This window comes from Dromiciops gliroides, chromosome 3 (assembly GCF_019393635.1).
Source record: "Dromiciops gliroides isolate mDroGli1 chromosome 3, mDroGli1.pri, whole genome shotgun sequence".
Lineage (NCBI taxonomy): Eukaryota > Metazoa > Chordata > Mammalia > Microbiotheria > Microbiotheriidae > Dromiciops > Dromiciops gliroides.
The window spans coordinates 644,987,246-645,003,630 of NC_057863.1; the positions used below are offsets into that span (position 1 = coordinate 644,987,246).

Below are 16,385 nucleotides of genomic sequence, written 5' to 3' on the forward strand. Positions count from 1 at the left end.
GTCTCCGTCTGAGCCCGGGCAGGCGGGGCAGAGGGAAAGAGGGAAGGAGGGAGGGGCTGGGAGGGTCACCGCACCCTCCCCTCCCTATCCCGTCCTCCCCTCCCCAGCAGGCCCCCACCCCAGGCTCTGCCGCCCCCTGGTGGGCAGCTCAGTCTCTTTCCCGACTTTGCTACTTTGTGTCTGTCTCTGTTTCTATCCCTCTCTCTCCCTCCCTTCCTCGTGTTTCTCCCGTTGTCTTTCTCTGTCTTCTGAGGCAGCGTCGGAGAGTGGAGGGAGTACTTGAGAGCTGGGTGTGAAGCCCACCTTTCACACAGACCCGCGGTGTAACTCCTCGGCAAGTCAGATGATCTCTCTGAGCCTTAGTTTGCTCATCTGGAAAGTGGGGCTAGCAGGAGATGACAGTTTGGCCCAGGGGCTAGAGAGCAAGCCTTGTAGTCAGGAACACCAAGGTTCCAATCCTTCCTCTGACTCATGCACTGCCTAGGTGACCTTGGGCAAATCTCTTGACCTCTGATCTGGTATGGAAGGAAGGAAGGAAGCAAGGAAGGAAGGAAGGAAGGATGGAAAGATGGATGGATGGATGGATTTTTTCAGAGTTTATTATGTGTCAGGCTCTGTGCTAAGCTCACGGGATGCAAATGCTAGCCAAAAAAAAAAAAAGTGGTAGAGGTAGTTTCTTCACTGGGAGTTCTCTATGCCAATTAAATCATAGGTCTGGTTCAAAAAAAGTGGGGAAGTTACCTGTAACATAATTAGTATCTGTTACTGTGTGAATATAATGACCCAAAGCAAAAGGAGCCCAGAGATTCATGCAGCAATTCTCTATAGACGAAACTACCACCTCACTTCTAGGATTAAAGGGAGATAAAATTGTTTATGCCCAGCTGAAAGGGTGAGAGGCTCTTATCTCCCATTTATATTTTTATTCTGCAAATGGTGATATCATATTCTCTCTCTCCTCTTCTCTTTCTCCCTTCCTCTTTCCTCCTCTCCCATTTTCTCCCTCTCCCCTCTATGTACATATATATGCATATACATGTGTGTACACACGTACATATTTGTGTGTGTATAACCTTGCTCTATCATCCCTGTGTATCTTACAAGGCTAGATGAGGAGCAGGTGAGATCACACACATGTATGGATAGATATACTTATCTAGCTATAGATATACACAGAGAGCTTTTGGTAGCATTCTTATTATTCACATAAATAAAGTACTTTGTAAACCTCAAAGAAGTCCCACCCTTGGGTGAATTCAAGGTCCCCATTATCATGTGAGCTCTTCAAAGGCCCGGGGTTTCTCCCTGTCTCGGGGTCTCCAGAGCTCAGCACCAAGCTCCATCCATGCTGGATTTCTAATACTGTTTTTTGTTCTTGTTTGTGTGTGTGTGTGTGTGTGTGTGTGTGTGTGAGGCAATTGGGGTTAAGTGACTTACCCAGGGTCACGCAGCTAGTAAGTGTTAAGTGTCTGAGGCCAGATTTGAACTCAGGTTCTCCTGACTCCAGGGCCAGTGCTCTATCCACTGTGCCACCTAGCTGCCCCTCTATCCCTATCATTGTATTACCAATGGTCCATTAGGAATTTCAGAACAGATAAAGTACCACATTCAGAATCAGGAAGATCTGGGTTTAAATCCCACTTTATTACCTGTAGAAGTCATTTAATGAGTCCTAAGTTTCCCCAACTGTAAAACCAATGGGGTTGGACTCAGTGGTTTCTGAGTCCCTTCCAAGCTCAAAACCTGAGTCCTACATTCCTACATCTGATGGCCTAGAGCCGTAAGAGGTGGATGGGGCCTTTAGAAGTCATCTAGGACAGCTAGGTGGCGCAGTGGAGAAAGCACCGGCCCTGGATTCAGGAAGACCTGAGTTCAAATCCAGCCTCAGACACTTGACACTTACTAGCTGTGTGACCCTGGGTAAGTCACTTAACCTCCACTGCCCCACAAAACAAAACACACACAAAAAAGAAGTCATTTGGCCCAACCCCTTTATTTTACAGATGAAGAAACTGAGGCCTGTAGTGCCAAAATGACTCATCCCAGGTCAAACAGGTGATAAGTGGTACTGCTCAAATTTGAACCCAGATCATCCCTATGGCCGCTCAATTATCCAAGCCTCCCAAGGGGACAGGGGCGGGGCGCTCTTTGTGTGTGTGTCAAAGGGCAGCAGAGCATGAATCTCCTTCCTGCATACTCAGGGATCTATGCCTTCTAAGACTATCTTCAGGAAAAGCCAAGCGGGACAAGTGTGATCTCAGAGATGATCCTTCCCCGTTCTCTCTTCCCTGGGCCACTCTTGCCCAAAGAGAACACCACGGAATTTCTTAACTGTTCTGTAGCCATACTAACTCTTAAAATTCCTTAACGCCGGTGGTGGGAACCTTCCATTCCACCACGAATAACAACGGGCATTTTTTCTTGTGTTGTGATTACATTTTACAGACATTATTACCTTGAAAATTTTCAACCACCCTAGGAGGTATGACCCCCATTTTAGGGATGAGAATTCTGAACCCCCATCCGCAACCTCTCCTGGTGTTTTTCCTAAAGGATCTGTTCTCTTGTTTTCATCTTCCCCTGCCCTGCCCCTTCTCTTTATCACCCATAACTTTTTGAAAACCCAAACTAGTTGGGGAACTCCCTACACATACTCATCAACCTCTTTTTTTTTGGTGAAGCAATTGGGGTTGTGACTTGCCCAGGGTCACACAGCTAGTAAGTGTCAAGGGTCTGAGGCCAGATTTGAACTCAGGTCTTCTTGACTCCAGGACCAGTGCTCTATCCACTGCACCACTTAGCTGCCCTTCATCAACCTCTTCCAACGAACTCGATTTCTTCCTAATTGAGGTTGTCTAATTTCATATTCTATCTAAGAGAGCTTCCTGTCAAATTGCCCAAGAGAACTTTTAGACAGGGAATCCTTAGCCTTTCACCAAACTCCTTGCTGTCAGTCAGTCACATAGACTTGGAGTCGGAAGGGACCTTAATGGCCAGACCTCATTTTTTTCTTTTTTAGTGAGGCAATTGGGGTTAAGTGACTTGCCCAGGGTCACACAGCTAGTAAGTGTTAAGTGTCTGAGGCCGGATTTGAACTCAGGTACTCCTGACTCCAGGGCCGGTGCTCTATCCACTGCGACACCTAGCCGCCCCCCAGACCTCATTTTATATGAGAAAAGTGAGGTCCAAAGACACTTGCCCAGGCAGGGTTTGACCCCCCGCCCCCATCATCTGTCCACTCCATCCATGCTCCCAAAATCAAGAGCCTGGATTTCCCTACTTTCTCTGCCTCTCATTTCGAGGTCAGACGGCCACTTCCCCTTCTAAGGTTCCTCTCCATTTCTTTGATCCCACTTTTAGAGACTGCATTTTCCTATCTTGGCCAGGCTAGCAGTGCCTGGTCAAACTGCTGATTGGCGTGGGGGCTTTGACCTTCCTGAGGCAACCTGCTGACTACCACACCTGATTGGCCATCAGAACTGTAGGCCAGAACCCCTAAAGTCCAGGGGTCCAGCAGCCTCCCCCAGAAGCAGGGTGTATGATCACACCCACGATCCTGCTGCTGCAATGCACCCCTCCCTAATAGCTGGAATCAAGCACCTTCACCATTTTTATTTTCCAAAAGCAGTCAAGCTAACTGGTTAGCTCTTGGAGAGCAGCAGCTTCAGTTTTCAGGGTAACAAATCTCCCTCAATCTGCACCACCTCATATTTTTGATGTAAGCTTGGGATCTTCTCCCCCACCCAAAAACCCCCCTTTCTCTCTCTTTTTTTATTGGGCAATGAGGGTTAAGTGACTTGCCCAGGGTCACATAGCTAGTAAGTGTCAAGTGTCCGAGACTGGCTTTGAACTCAGGTCCTCCTGAATCCAGGGCCATTGCTTTATGCACTGCACCACTGAGAAGCCTCCCATCTCTCTCTTTCCAGGGAAAGAAGAGGGAATGATGGCTACCATGGCAGCTGGACACTGCATAGTTGTTTGCCCGGGTCAAGTGTATCTTCGGCTTTTGTTGAATTGCTCTGTGACTCTGGGCAAGTCATCCTAATCTCTAAACCCATTTCCTCCCCTGTAAAGCAGAGATATGAGATCATGTACAGATTAGGGCTCCTCTGATGGGGAGTGGGGCTCGGAATGCCACGGAAACATTCATAGCTTGCAATGCGATGGAAATGTCAGCCATGAGAATGATTTCCTGATCTTTCTCTGTTACCTCAAGTTTCCATCTCTTCGGGTCTGTCAGTCATCGATGCAAAGGAGAGGCCCTCCCCCTGCCCCCAACCATCCCTACCCCAACGTGGAAAGACCAGAAAGAAGGGAGTGGAGACAGGGCAGGGCACGGATCCCGGTTTAAAAAGAGGACTGGCTTTAATTTACAGGGGAATACTAAATGTACAGGATTCCTTAAAAAATCGTTATACACAATAAATACAGTACAAAATATGTTACAGTACTAGTTTGTCTCCGAGATCTGAAAGCCCGGCAATGGGGTGGGCAGAAGGGGTGGGGAGATAAAGAGTGGTCGGCTTCGACTTTGGGAGACTCTCTGATTTGGGGTGGGGGGGTGGGGTGGGGGCAGCACGCGCGCACACACACGCATAGACACGCATACACACAGGCAAGCACACACGCATGGACACACACATATAAGCACACACACACACACACACACACACACACGGAGCTCCTCTGAGGGCTATAAAAGACAGCCCCCTTCACGAAGAGACACAGTGGGAGGCACAGTGGTGCAAGTAATCTGGCAAGCTGGGGGACAGTTCTACTCCAAGGCTACACCTGACGTGCCGCTGTGTGACCTTGGACAAGTCCCTTCCCTATGATGGGGCACTGAAATAGATGGCTTCGAAGGTCCCTCGCAGCTCTAAATCCACTAATATGTGTAGAGCACTTTGCACAGTGCCTGGCACGTAGTAGGCTCTTGATAAATCCTTTTTCCTCTCTCTGGACTCCATGGTCCCCAAGGTCCCTCTCCCAACTCTTGACTTTCCCTGCTCTCTCACACACAGACACACGGACGTACACACAGTGGCAGTAATCAGCGTCCCCTCCTTTCCCCTCCCCCGGAGCTGGAGCAGAACCCGAACCCAAGGACCTACTAGGATCAAAAGTTGTGGGTGCTGGGGGCCCCCGAGGGCCTCCCAGAGCCCTTGCTTGCTCGCTCCACGGCCCCCCCACCTCCTTTCTTAGTGTTTTGGGGCTGGAGCCAGGTTGGGGGGGGCGGGGTATTGATAAATCGAATAACTTAGGAAAGAAATAGCAAGTTGTTTGGGGGAAGGAAGGGGGGGGTGAGCCCGGAGCTGACCCTCCCTGGGGGCAGCGGGCTAGTGATCTCCCCCAGTGTCCTCAGGGTTGTCTGCAGGGGGCCGCGGGCTGGGGTTGGGGGAGAAGGGAAGGGCAGGGGGAGGTGCTCTGCTGTTATCTATTCAACGTCCTGGCTCCCAGGCCCCCGTTGTGGCTGGGGCCCAGGTAGCCGTCGGGCCGGTGCAGGGGTGGGGAGGCAGCGGAGGAGGCAGGGTGGGGGTATGTGGGGCCACCCGCAGTCCGGCCCGAGGGCTGAGGGGCTGCCTGCTGGAGGTTGAGAATGCTGTCGATAGCACTCTGCAGGTGCTCCGTCAGAGAGTCATCCTGGGGGCTGTCGCTCGAGAAGCTGGCATTGTCCACATCCGGGGATTCTGACTTGCGCCTCTTGGCCGGTGGCAAGGGAGGCGCCTCCCAGGTGGGCTCCCCTCCCGGCCCGGTTCCGGCCCCGCCCCCAGGGGCCACCACCTCCAGCGGGGCAGCCTTCATTACCCTCTGGTACAGCTCATCCTCCACCTCGGACAGCTCCCGGATGAGGCCACTGGTGGTGTCGTCCGATTTTAGGAGGGGGGCCGGGGCTGGGCTCCCTGACGTGGCTGCCCGCGGGGCCCCGGCCCGGCAGCTGCTGAAGGCATCCACGTTCTCCCGGTAGGTCTTGCGGAGGGGCAGCCGGGGGCACTGAGACGCCGGTGGGGCTGGCTTCCGATCCGTGGGCGCAGGGGGGTGCTCCACCGTCCCGTTCATCTGACCTGAAGAGGCTGGGGCCTGAGGTGGCGGTGGGGCCGAGGGCTCGGTCCCCTTGGGTCCTGGGGAGGGGTGGTGGATGGGGTCCAAGGCCGTGTTGTGGACCACCTTGCTGAGTCCAGCCTCCTGCTTGATCTTCAGCTTGAGGCCTATTCGACTCCGGGCCTCATAGGTTTTGATGGGCGGGCGGCTCCGGGATGGCAGGGGTGTATCCTCATCTGCATCCAGTGAAGAAGCCGCAGAGGAGGAGGAGGAGGAAGAGGAGGAGGAGGAAGCCCGGGCCCAGGTCACGGAAGGAGAGCCGCCTGCCCCGCCATGCCGAATTACCAGCTTGGTGGGCGGGTGCGGGGGCAGCTGGGTCTGGGCCCCCGAGGAGGAAGAAGAGTGTGTGGGGTGGGCTGGGGTGCAGGAGAGCCGGTGGCCGCTGTGGGTCTCTGATCCCAAGACAGGAAGGCCATGGGGCCTGGAGGAAGACACGTACTCATCTGCAAGAGAGACAAATGGGGGTCATAGGGGGAGAAGCCTCTTCCCCAGCTCCAGGAGGAGGCTCTGCCTCCCCACCCCCTTTCTGAGTACCCCTCTCCCCGAGTTTCAGGGCAGCACGGGAATCCATCCCTGGGACAGTTTTTTTTTTGGTGAGGCAATTGGGGTTGTGACTTGCCCAGGGTCACACAGCTAGTAAGTGTTAAGTGTCTGAGATCAGATTTGAACTCAGGTCCTCCTGACTCTAGGGCTGGTGCTCTATCCACTGCGCCACCTAGCTGCCTCCCTGGGACTTTTTGAAAAGAGAAATAGGTCAACAGTCCCCAGGAACTACCCCAATGCTATCAGGTGTGCTCAGCATCTAACCTAGATCCCCTTCCTGGACCGTGAGCTACCTGAGGGCAGGTACTGTCTAGTCTAAGCCTCATGCCTCCTCCAGCATCAAGGCTTATTAACTGAAGAAGAACCTGCGGCCTGCGGTGGTTTTCTGGCCACCTGCCCCCCATCCCTTTGGATTGCAGGGAGGAAGAAAGAACAAGGAGGGTGGTGGAGGTGAGTGGGTGGCAGGAAGAGCAGGAGAGCCCTTCCTTTTCTCCAGAGGAGGTCATTTCCCACATGTTCTAGTGGGAAGTTGGGGAACAGATGGGCCTGTCAGGGAGCCCAGGTGGAGGCCCCCGGACAAGGAGCCATCCTCACCAGGTTTCTCCTTGGCCAGCTGCTTGTCCAGGGCTAGCGTGGTCTTCTCCTCTTGGATGAACATACGATCGATCATTACCATCTCTGCAGAAGGACTCACCCTCTAGGGGAGATAAGGGGGAGGGCGTCAGAGCCGGCCAAGGCTGAACTTACTGCCAAATGCCACTTCCCAGCAAAGCTGGGTCTCCCACCCCCAACCTGGTCTAGCTCTTAGGGATTCCTCCCTCTCCCCCCTCCCTGACAGGTAAGCAGCCAGATCCACTGTCAAGCCAACTGTCTGCCCCGCGCTGGCATGCGCAGGGTCAGCGCCGAGGTGGCCGAACTCTGGGCAAGACGAGAAGGGCTTATGGAACAGCGGAATCAAGGGATCCTCCATCCAGGGCTGCAAGGGCCCTCAGAGGCCAGCCAGGAGGAAGCTGAGGCCCCCGAGATTAATCAATTTGTCCACTGCCACAGAGGCAGGAAGCATCAGACTTGGGATTTGAACCCAGGTTCACTGGGACATGCGTCATTCTGAGTGTGGGGATTTCCTTGGGAAAATTTTCGCCTCTCAGGAGACTCGAATGCCAATGCCCACTCCAGTCCTGGTGGTTGTGGGGCTGGCGGGGAGAAGCTGGGGCAGGAGGGGGGGGGGGCGGGAAGCCTACCCGGGACTCCTCCAGGAGAAGCAGCCGGTACTTATTCAGCATGGCCTGAGTGCGTCGCAGCAGCTGCGTGGAAACAGTCTCGAACTCTTCATCCACTGCCGGAGAGAGGGGATGGGCATAGAAACAAGCTCGCTCTCTCCCTTTCACCTCATGTACAAGGTGAGGGAGAGATACTTGGGGTGGTCTCTTATGGGGGAGGGTCTGAAAAAGTGCCTTCAATCTCTTAGGATTCAGACCACTCCTCCCACCCCACTCCCAAGACCTCAGTAACACCACAGACACAGAGCACCAGGGACGAGGACCCTCAGAAGGGTCAGGAGAAGGAGCGCCGAGTCACAACCTCAGAAACCAACCAACCACCATTTAACAGATTAGGAAAAGTGAGGCCAAGAGAATTCAAGTGACTTACTTAAGGTCATGCAGGTAAGAAAGTGGTATAACAAGCCAAATTCACTCCTCTTTCCACCCCACCCTCAGCAGAACCCCAGAGTTCTTCCTCTTTTGGGAACCCACCCTAAGCTGTCTCCATTCCCATACAGTGAGAGGGCATGAGGCAGGGTTGCGGGCCTCTTGGGGCTCAGGTTCTCAAGCCTAAGACCAACTGGGGTGCTTCCATCACCCCTCTCTTGTGGGCTTCCCTACAGTGTTTCCAGAGGCCCCATTCCACCCAGCCCTCCCAAGCCTCATCTTTTTGTTTTGTTTTGTTTTTGTTTTTTTGCAGGGCAATGGGGGTTAAGTGACTTGCCCAGGGTCACACAGCTAGTAAGTGTCAAGTGTCTGAGGCCAGATTTAAACTCAGGTCCTCCTGAATCCAGGGCCAGTGCTTTATCCACTGTGCCACCTAGCCGCCCCTAGCCTCATCTTTTTGTGTCTGGGGCTGGGAGTGTCACTACCGAGGGGCTTTCATTCTTGTGAGTGGGCTGGGAGGCACGAGGGTCCTCACATCTATGGTGGACCCAGATCTCAAGTCAGAGGGATCACCAGAACCCAGCTCCTGAGCCACAAGGGGCCTCCCTCAACCTACAGACGAGGAAACAGAGGCCCAGGGAGACTAAGCGACTTAGGGACCCAGAGCTACAGCTGAAAGGGGTCCCAGAGCAAAATGCCTCTTTGACCCGTGGGAATCAGAGGTCCCGGACATGATGGTCCTGGCAGGCCCTTCCCCCGAGAGGGGTGGGAGGGAAGGGGCTGGGAGGGGGTGGCCCCAGCAGGTCCTCACCTCTCCGGTGGTCGTGAGGAGAGGGCAGGGCCCCCTGGTAGACGTGATAGGGCAGCAGGCGGCGCAGGGCATCCTCGAAGGAGGGGAAGGCTGTTTTGTAGTCAGGATGCAACACAGAGCCCTGATGTCTATGAAGATGCTCCAGAAAGCTGGAGACGAGAGGGTCAGGCCCGTGAGACAGGGAGAGAGGCACCCTCCACACCCCCCCAAAGGAGTCAGCTGTGCAAGTACAGAACGGGAGACAAAGGAGCTGCCCATCCACTGGGGAGCGAGGGAGTGAGCAGCTGGGCACAGGGCAATCCAACTGTCACCTCGTCAGCAGTAACCAAGGGAAAGAATTCTGAGAAGCTTGGGAAAGCTCGGATGAACAGAGACAAGGTGAAGCTGGCAGAACCAGCAGGACAAAACAGAGCCCTCTCCTCCATTAGAGGGCACTGACCCTCTCTTCCTTTCTTTTAGAGCCCCCCGTGCTTAGCCCAATGCCTGGTAATGACTGATAATCCCTCCCTACTTTGCAAAGGTGGGAGATCAGGGTGCGTGATACTGCATACACCATCAGCCATGGCAGCTATGCTGGTCAGTTTTGCTGCACTGGTTCCTTCTCTTTCATTTTAACATCCGTTAGAAGGAAGATTTACTGGGGAGGGGAGGACGAGGGATATATTTGGAAATGACAATAATAGCACGAGGCATTGACAAAAATAATTTGAAAAATAAAATGCTAGTGGGAACGTGTTCTAAAAGATGAGAAAGCGGGAGAGATGGTGGCCCGGAGGAGCTGAGGGCAGGCCTTCCACGTGCATCACCCGCCCCTGGGCCCCAGCCCCGGCCCCACTCACCAGGCCTCCTTGCTGGGTTGCACTGTAGCAGATTTCTTCAGGTTGCTTACTTTGCTCTCATACTTGGAGGGAAGGGGAGGGGAAAGAGAGGATGAGAGTCTATCCAGGGCAGCTCTGAGAGCTTCCCTGCTTCTTCCCCCTGACACTTCATCACTGCCCGTCACACCCCACTGGCTCGGTTTGGAACCCCAAGAGAAAGGCAGAGATGTGCTCCTGGCTTGGCAAGAGAGGGCAAAGGTCAGAAGGGACCACTGGGCTTTGAGATTCAGGCACCCAAGGAGAAGAAGGGAGTGGGGGTAGAGATGATCTCACCTGGGCAGGGGGGCTAGGCCCCAGCTGGGGGAGCCCCTTCCCCACCACTTGGATCTGCGGGGGCCCCTTGGGAAGGCCTGGGCTGGGCCCTGGGCTCGTGGCAACAACCTTAGGCTGGGAAGAATTGGGGGGTGGGGGGAATGGCAATGAGGGAGGCCCAGCTGGGCCAGGTGGGGCTCACCCCGTGTTGGTATCTCTACTTCTGCATCTATCTGTATAGCTGGGCCCACATCAATCTCCCTTGGTCTCTGCTTCTAGATGTGTCTCCGTGTGCCTGACCATCCATCTACTTTGCCTGTTTCTGAGGGGTGGGGGGGGGCTCATCTCTTGGGGACTCTAACAGAACCTGTAATCCAAGCTGCGCCTAAGCAGACACCTCGATAACGTCCACAATGGATCAATGTGCGAAGGCCTCCAACTGTGAAGGGGTTTCTCCATTCCTCAGAGTGGATACCCATTTTACTTTGGGGTCGCTCAACATGCTGAGAAATCTCCCCCTCAGACCAAGCATAACTGTTCTTCTTTGCAGTTTCTGACAAAACTCAGCTAACTCAATGGCAATTCTGTCCTCCCTCACTAAGAAATCTCTTCTCCAGGCTAAACACGCCTCGTTCCTCCATCAGAAAGGGATTTGGTGAGGTCTGTAGGCCTCACGACATTGTAGGGCATGGCTGGCCATGCCCTTAAAACTCCGGATGAGGTCTGGCTGGGGCAAAGGTCCAGGGATGATCGAACACCTCCTTATTAAGGCCTGAGACCCGGGCTTTTCCAGAAGCCCTTCTGGGCTCCATTCAAACCTTTCCTAGGGGGCCTGTGGCTGGCTGGGCCTCCTCCATCCTGGACCAGGCCCAAGGACTCTACCCATTAGGCCTCCTCCAGACTCCTATCCAATGTGTCAGGGGCCGATCTATCTCAGATTACTTCATGAGAAAGGTAAGCAGCCGTCGCAGCCTTCCTTGATCAATAAACACATCCTGCCCATCTCCTCTGACTCTACCAGGGCCTGTCTCCTTCATGTCCACTTGACTCTACGCCCGGGACTGTGGTCTCAAGCCATTGGCCAATGAGCCGATCCCTCAGCAGCTCTTACCTGCCCCGGAGATGGGCCAGACGTCTTTCCCTGCCCTGTGACCACTTTGGCCCCGCCCAAAGCAGGGACGCTGCTGCCGAACACTTTGCTGTCTGCAGAGATCAACGAAGGGACAGCTGAGGACCCAGGGACGGGCAGATGGACGCATGGGGACAGTCCCCAGCTGAGGCCTCCCTCCCTCCCTCCCTCTGCTCCCAGCATCGCCTCCGCTTCTGGCGAGAGACGCCACGGGTCTCCAAAGGGCAGGGGCACCCCCCAAGTCCCCCACCCCACCCCACCCTGGTCCAGACTTGAGGCTCCCTATGTGCTGGGTCATGTCTCTCCCCTCAGACCGAGGCTCCTGATAAGGGGAGGGGCCACATCGCCCCTTAGAGCAGGGCCTCCTTTTTTCTAACTTCTCTCCCCTGGCATCTGAGTGACACCAGACAGTTTCACCTCTTCCCCACTCTCCCCCCACCATGTACCTGTGCTGGCCGCCGGGGCAGGAGGGTGACTGGAAGTGGCCTGGGTTCCGGGTGGGGCCTGCCCACTGACCAGGATGGAGGAGGCCGGGCTGGCAAGGGGACCCAGGCTTGGGGGGGTCTGCTGGGTGGCCGGAGCGCCTGCAGCTTTACCCTGGAGAATGAGCCCAGATGGCACCTGGGGCACAAAGGGGAAGGGGTATAAGGACACAGAGAAGCGAGCAGGTCGGCCTTGGCACCGCATGAGAACAGGCTCTGGATCCTTGCATGGGAGGCTGGGGGGGGGGCACCTCCCAGGCTTCAGTTTTCTCCTTAGTGAAAGGAGGGGGCTGGCCCAAACGGCTTCTGATCCCGCAGTCACATGAGGAGGTGGGGGCAGGGTCCCTCCCTCGCCCCCCCCCACCCCCTGCCAATGCCCCCACCATCACCTGGTGGAATCTCTCCAGGAGGGGCTTGGCTTGGGCCGATGGGGTGGCCAGGGCCTGGAATGGGTTGGGCACCATTTGGAAGGTCCTCGGTGGTGGGGGAGCTGGAGGCTGAGGAGGGGGCTCTGGAGCAAGGTGGACTGCTGGGGTGGGGGTGGGGGGCTTGAGGGGCACTTGACTTGGCGCAAACTGAAGCTGGAAGTGGGGTGAATTTGAGTGAGGGGTATCAGGGGGTGCCGAGGCAGGCAGCCTGGAGGTGGTATCGGGGGTGGTGGTGGCTAACTGTGCCTGCAGGTGTGGAGGCGGGGGTGCAGGGCCCTCAGGTGGCTGAGAGGGGGGCCGCAGAGGGGGAGTAGGGGCTGTGGCAGGGGCTGGAGGAGGGGCACCGTGGGAGGAAGGGCCCAGGGGGTTCTGGATGACAAAGAGGCCTGGCAGGGGCTGAGGTGGTGGGCAGGGGTGCAGGGGGGGCTCTGAGGGCGGCCGGGACACACTCTGGGGCTGTGAGGGTGGGCGGGAGTGGGGCCGGGACGGGGGTCTGGAGGGGGGCCGGGCAGGGTGCGGGGAAGGCAGGTGAGGGCTATCGCCCAGTGGTGGTGGGTGAGGTAGCGATGGGGATGAAGAAGCCCCTGGGACCTTCTGCTGAGCGGCTGAGATCTGAACAAAGAAGGGGAAAAGCCAAGTCAGTCCTGGACTCCTCCTCTGCCCCATCCACCCAACAAAAAAATCTGGATTCCCTCCACAACAGGCAGAAATCACCCTTCTCTGTGTACACCCCCCAAAAGAGCCCACACCTGGGCCTTCCCTTGTCCCCTCCCAGCATCATCCCCAGAGCCCCACCCCTGCACCTCTAGCCAGACTGGGCCCCTCTCTTGCCTCCACCTCAGGCCAGCCCCTCCCCCACTTTCCTTCCCCTGTGCCCCTCTTATGCCCCCCCCCAACAGAAAGAACCCTGAAGCAGGGGTGGGTAGGGGGAGGAGAGGGGGCAGCAGCAACAGTAGAGGCCACAGGAGAAGGTGACAGCAGGGGGAAACAGATAGCAGCAGAGGGGTGGGGGTTAAGCTCCAGTAAGATCTTGGCCCCCTCCCCCTGCCATCCTAGCCAGGTCAAGGGGAGACATGGGACAGAGTAGCGGGTCTGAAAGTCTGATCAACATATGCTTCAGTGCCTGGAGATGGATGTGCACACCTGGAGGGTGTGATCTAGGAGATGGAGCTCATCCGCCTTGGCCAGTGTGTCTGTACCAAGGGGCTGCCCATTCACGTGTGTTTGTGTGTGTTCTGTCTTCAACCTCTCCTATGCCCATGTGCCTGACCCCTATACTTTGCCAACCCAAATGTGGCCACCAAGCACCATCCCCCAGCCTTATGGGACCATCGGATACACAACCAGAAGGTAGAATCTCCCCTCCCTAGTTTGCAGGTGAAGACATTAAGCCCCAGAGTCAGGGAGTGATTTGTCCAGTATCACATGAGGCATAGGCAGGATTTAAACCCGGGTCCAGAGCTCAAGTCTTCCCACTCCACCATCCTAACTTGGTTCCTGGGGAATTCTGGGTTTTATCTATCCAAGAAGGGCCCTTCCCTCTCAAGGAATGCACAGAGATCTGCCACCCAAGAGTGTAAGACAGGGACCCAGGTGGCCACTCAGAGCTGTGGCCTCAGGATGTGTCCCTAGAGGGGTTGCTGGGTTAGACTCACTGGGCTTTTAAAAAACCAAACCAAACAAAGCTGGCGATTCCCCTTGTAGCCACAAGGTGTGCGTGACTGGGTCTGGTAAGGGCGCATGCCCAGGCAGCAGGGGCTGTGCTCCTGGCCCATCACCATCCTGGGTGACCTCCTCAGGACATCCTCCCACTTACAAATCCTCCCTAAACTGTGGCACCCACAACAGAACCTAATTCCCCTGGTGTGTTGTGGCCTGCACAGGGCAGAGGCCAGAGAAGTCAATACCTGCTCCTGGCCGCTGGGGCTGCCCCACCACACCGCCCAACCCTCATTAGACCAAAATTCCCTCATCTCCTTCAGACAAACCAGCCCCTGACTGTACCCCTCTGGTCTTGTGCCTGTGAGTATGACTTTGGAACCCAGGAACTGGATTTGACATTGATCCCAATTAAATTTAATCTTATTAGAGTTAACACTTCCTAGCTGAGTCTCAGTGTTCTAATCTATAAACTGGGGAGAGGGCTAACACCCACCCTCAAGGAGTTGTAGTGAGGACCAAATGAGAAAATAGATGGGAAGCACTCTGAGGATGTCAGATATTATTATTAGTAGTAGTAGTAGTAATTGAATGGGTCAATGTACGGGTGTGAATCTATAGATCTGTTTTTATGGTCATGTATCCAAACACACTCATCTACACATGACTTTCTCTCTCTCTTTTTTTTTTGGTGAGACAATTGGGGTTAAGTGACTTGCCCAGGGTCACACAGCTAGTAAGTGTTAAGTGTCAAGTGTCTGAGGCCAGCTTTGAACTCAGGTCCTCCTGAATCCAGGGCCGATGCTTTATCCACTGCACCACCTAGCTGCCCCTACACATGACTTTCAACACACATTTATTGGCGAGTACCTGCTCACTATGTGCTCAGCACCGGGCAAGCTTGTGCGCCTGTGTAAACATGCACACTTGTGGCTGGGCATCTGTGTGGTTCCATTCACAAGGGTCACCAACAACTTCCTTTTAGACAAATTCAATGGACCTCTGCTGATTTTCTCCCATTTATACTGGATCTAGCTTGGCTGTCCATGGCTATTTGCATGTTGTCTCCCATTAGACTGGGAGCCCCTTGAGAGCAGGGACTGTTTTTTGACTGTCTTTGTACCCCTGGCACTTAGCACAGTGTCTGACATACTTCTTAATAAATGCTGGGTGACGGACTGACTTTTCTGGACACCCCATCTCTCCGCGCAGCAGCCTCTGTTTTGAGGGCTGCCACTGTACACTGTAGCTGCATAGTTAGCTTGTGGTCCACTAAGGTCTCCAGATCCCTGGGTCATGAGACTTGGACTAAGTCACTTCTCCCTTTGGGGCATCAGACTGAACATGTCTCAAACTGAAATCATCACCCCCCCCCCAAAACCTGCTGCCCCTTTTGATGCATCTGACCCTGCCCATGGAGACATTATTTCTCATGTATACATCATCTCCCCCATGTAGGCTCCCTGAGGGCAGGGGTGGGTCTTTTGGCCTTGCTTTACACCCTCAGAGCTTAGCACAGTACCTTGCACATAGCCGACACTTAATTAATTCTTGATACTGTAGAAGGCATTTTGTCTAGAACCCACAGTAACGGTCAAGGTGGAGGCTGAGCAGGGGAGTCCAACATTCCTCACAGCTGGAGGCCACAACTCTTGATGTGGCCTTGAGAAGGCTGCCGATTCTCACTAAACACCCCAAATCTTTTTCAAACAAATTGCTGTCTGGCTCTCTGTCTCCAAATATGAAAAGCCTATCGGCCACACCTCTGTTCACAAAATGACTTGAGGGGAAAAGGTCAGACTCCTTCACCTGGCCTTCTCCCATTCCTCTTCACATTGATTTTTTTGTGTGTGAGTGAGGCAATCGGGGTTAAGTGACTTGCCCAGGGTCACACAGCTAATAAGTGTCAAGTGTCTGAGGCCGGATTTGAACTCAGGTCCTCCTGACTCCAGGGCCGGTGCTCTATCTACTGCGCCACCTAGCTGCCCTCCTCCCATTCCTCTTCAACATCCCCTTAGAAAGCAAGCTTCCTGAGAGTAGGGACTGCTCCCTTCAATGTATATGCAGACAGTTCCTGACACACAGTAGGTGCTTAACAGAATCATGGGTAGATTCAACAAGCAATCTTACACCCAGCCAAGACAAGACATTCTATGGCCCTCTCAATCTGGCCTCTGCATACAGCAAGTGCTTCATAAATGCAGCCAGCACTGAACCCTTGGGCCTGTGCCTTAATTTTATGGCTGTTGGGTCAATCTCCTCCCAGCCAAACTGGGCTCCCCTGCACAGGTAGTATCCCCTCTGTCCCCATGCCCCCTGGCCTTCACGCCTACATTTCAGCCTCCTCTGGGCAGTCTTTCCTAACCCTTCCAGCTGAGAGCTCATTCCCTGCCTGCTCAAGGACACCATGTGACCTTCATTTTACTTATGAGGAAACTGAGGCACAGAGAGGTTA

At 54.6% G+C, this 16,385-nt stretch overlaps 1 protein-coding gene across 4 annotated transcripts in view; it reads right to left on the reverse strand.

Annotated features, from left to right (window-relative positions):
* Window positions 1–4,347: 4,347 nt before the first annotated feature.
* The window catches only part of BICRA (BRD4 interacting chromatin remodeling complex associated protein), a 65,489-nt gene continuing 53,451 nt past the window's right edge, over window positions 4,348–16,385 (reverse strand). For all 4 annotated transcript variants that reach the window (XM_043997489.1, XM_043997490.1, XM_043997488.1 and 1 more), the window contains 8 exons: window positions 12,233–12,883; window positions 11,808–11,982; window positions 11,344–11,435; window positions 9,942–10,003; window positions 9,103–9,251; window positions 7,884–7,978; window positions 7,237–7,339; window positions 4,348–6,542 (listed from right to left, as the gene is read on the reverse strand). In XM_043997489.1, coding sequence (XP_043853424.1) covers window positions 5,431–6,542; window positions 7,237–7,339; window positions 7,884–7,978; window positions 9,103–9,251; window positions 9,942–10,003; window positions 11,344–11,435; window positions 11,808–11,982; window positions 12,233–12,883 — 2,439 coding nt within the window. In that variant the 3' untranslated portion in view covers window positions 4,348–5,430. The remainder of the gene's footprint in view (window positions 6,543–7,236; window positions 7,340–7,883; window positions 7,979–9,102; window positions 9,252–9,941; window positions 10,004–11,343; window positions 11,436–11,807; window positions 11,983–12,232; window positions 12,884–16,385) is intronic.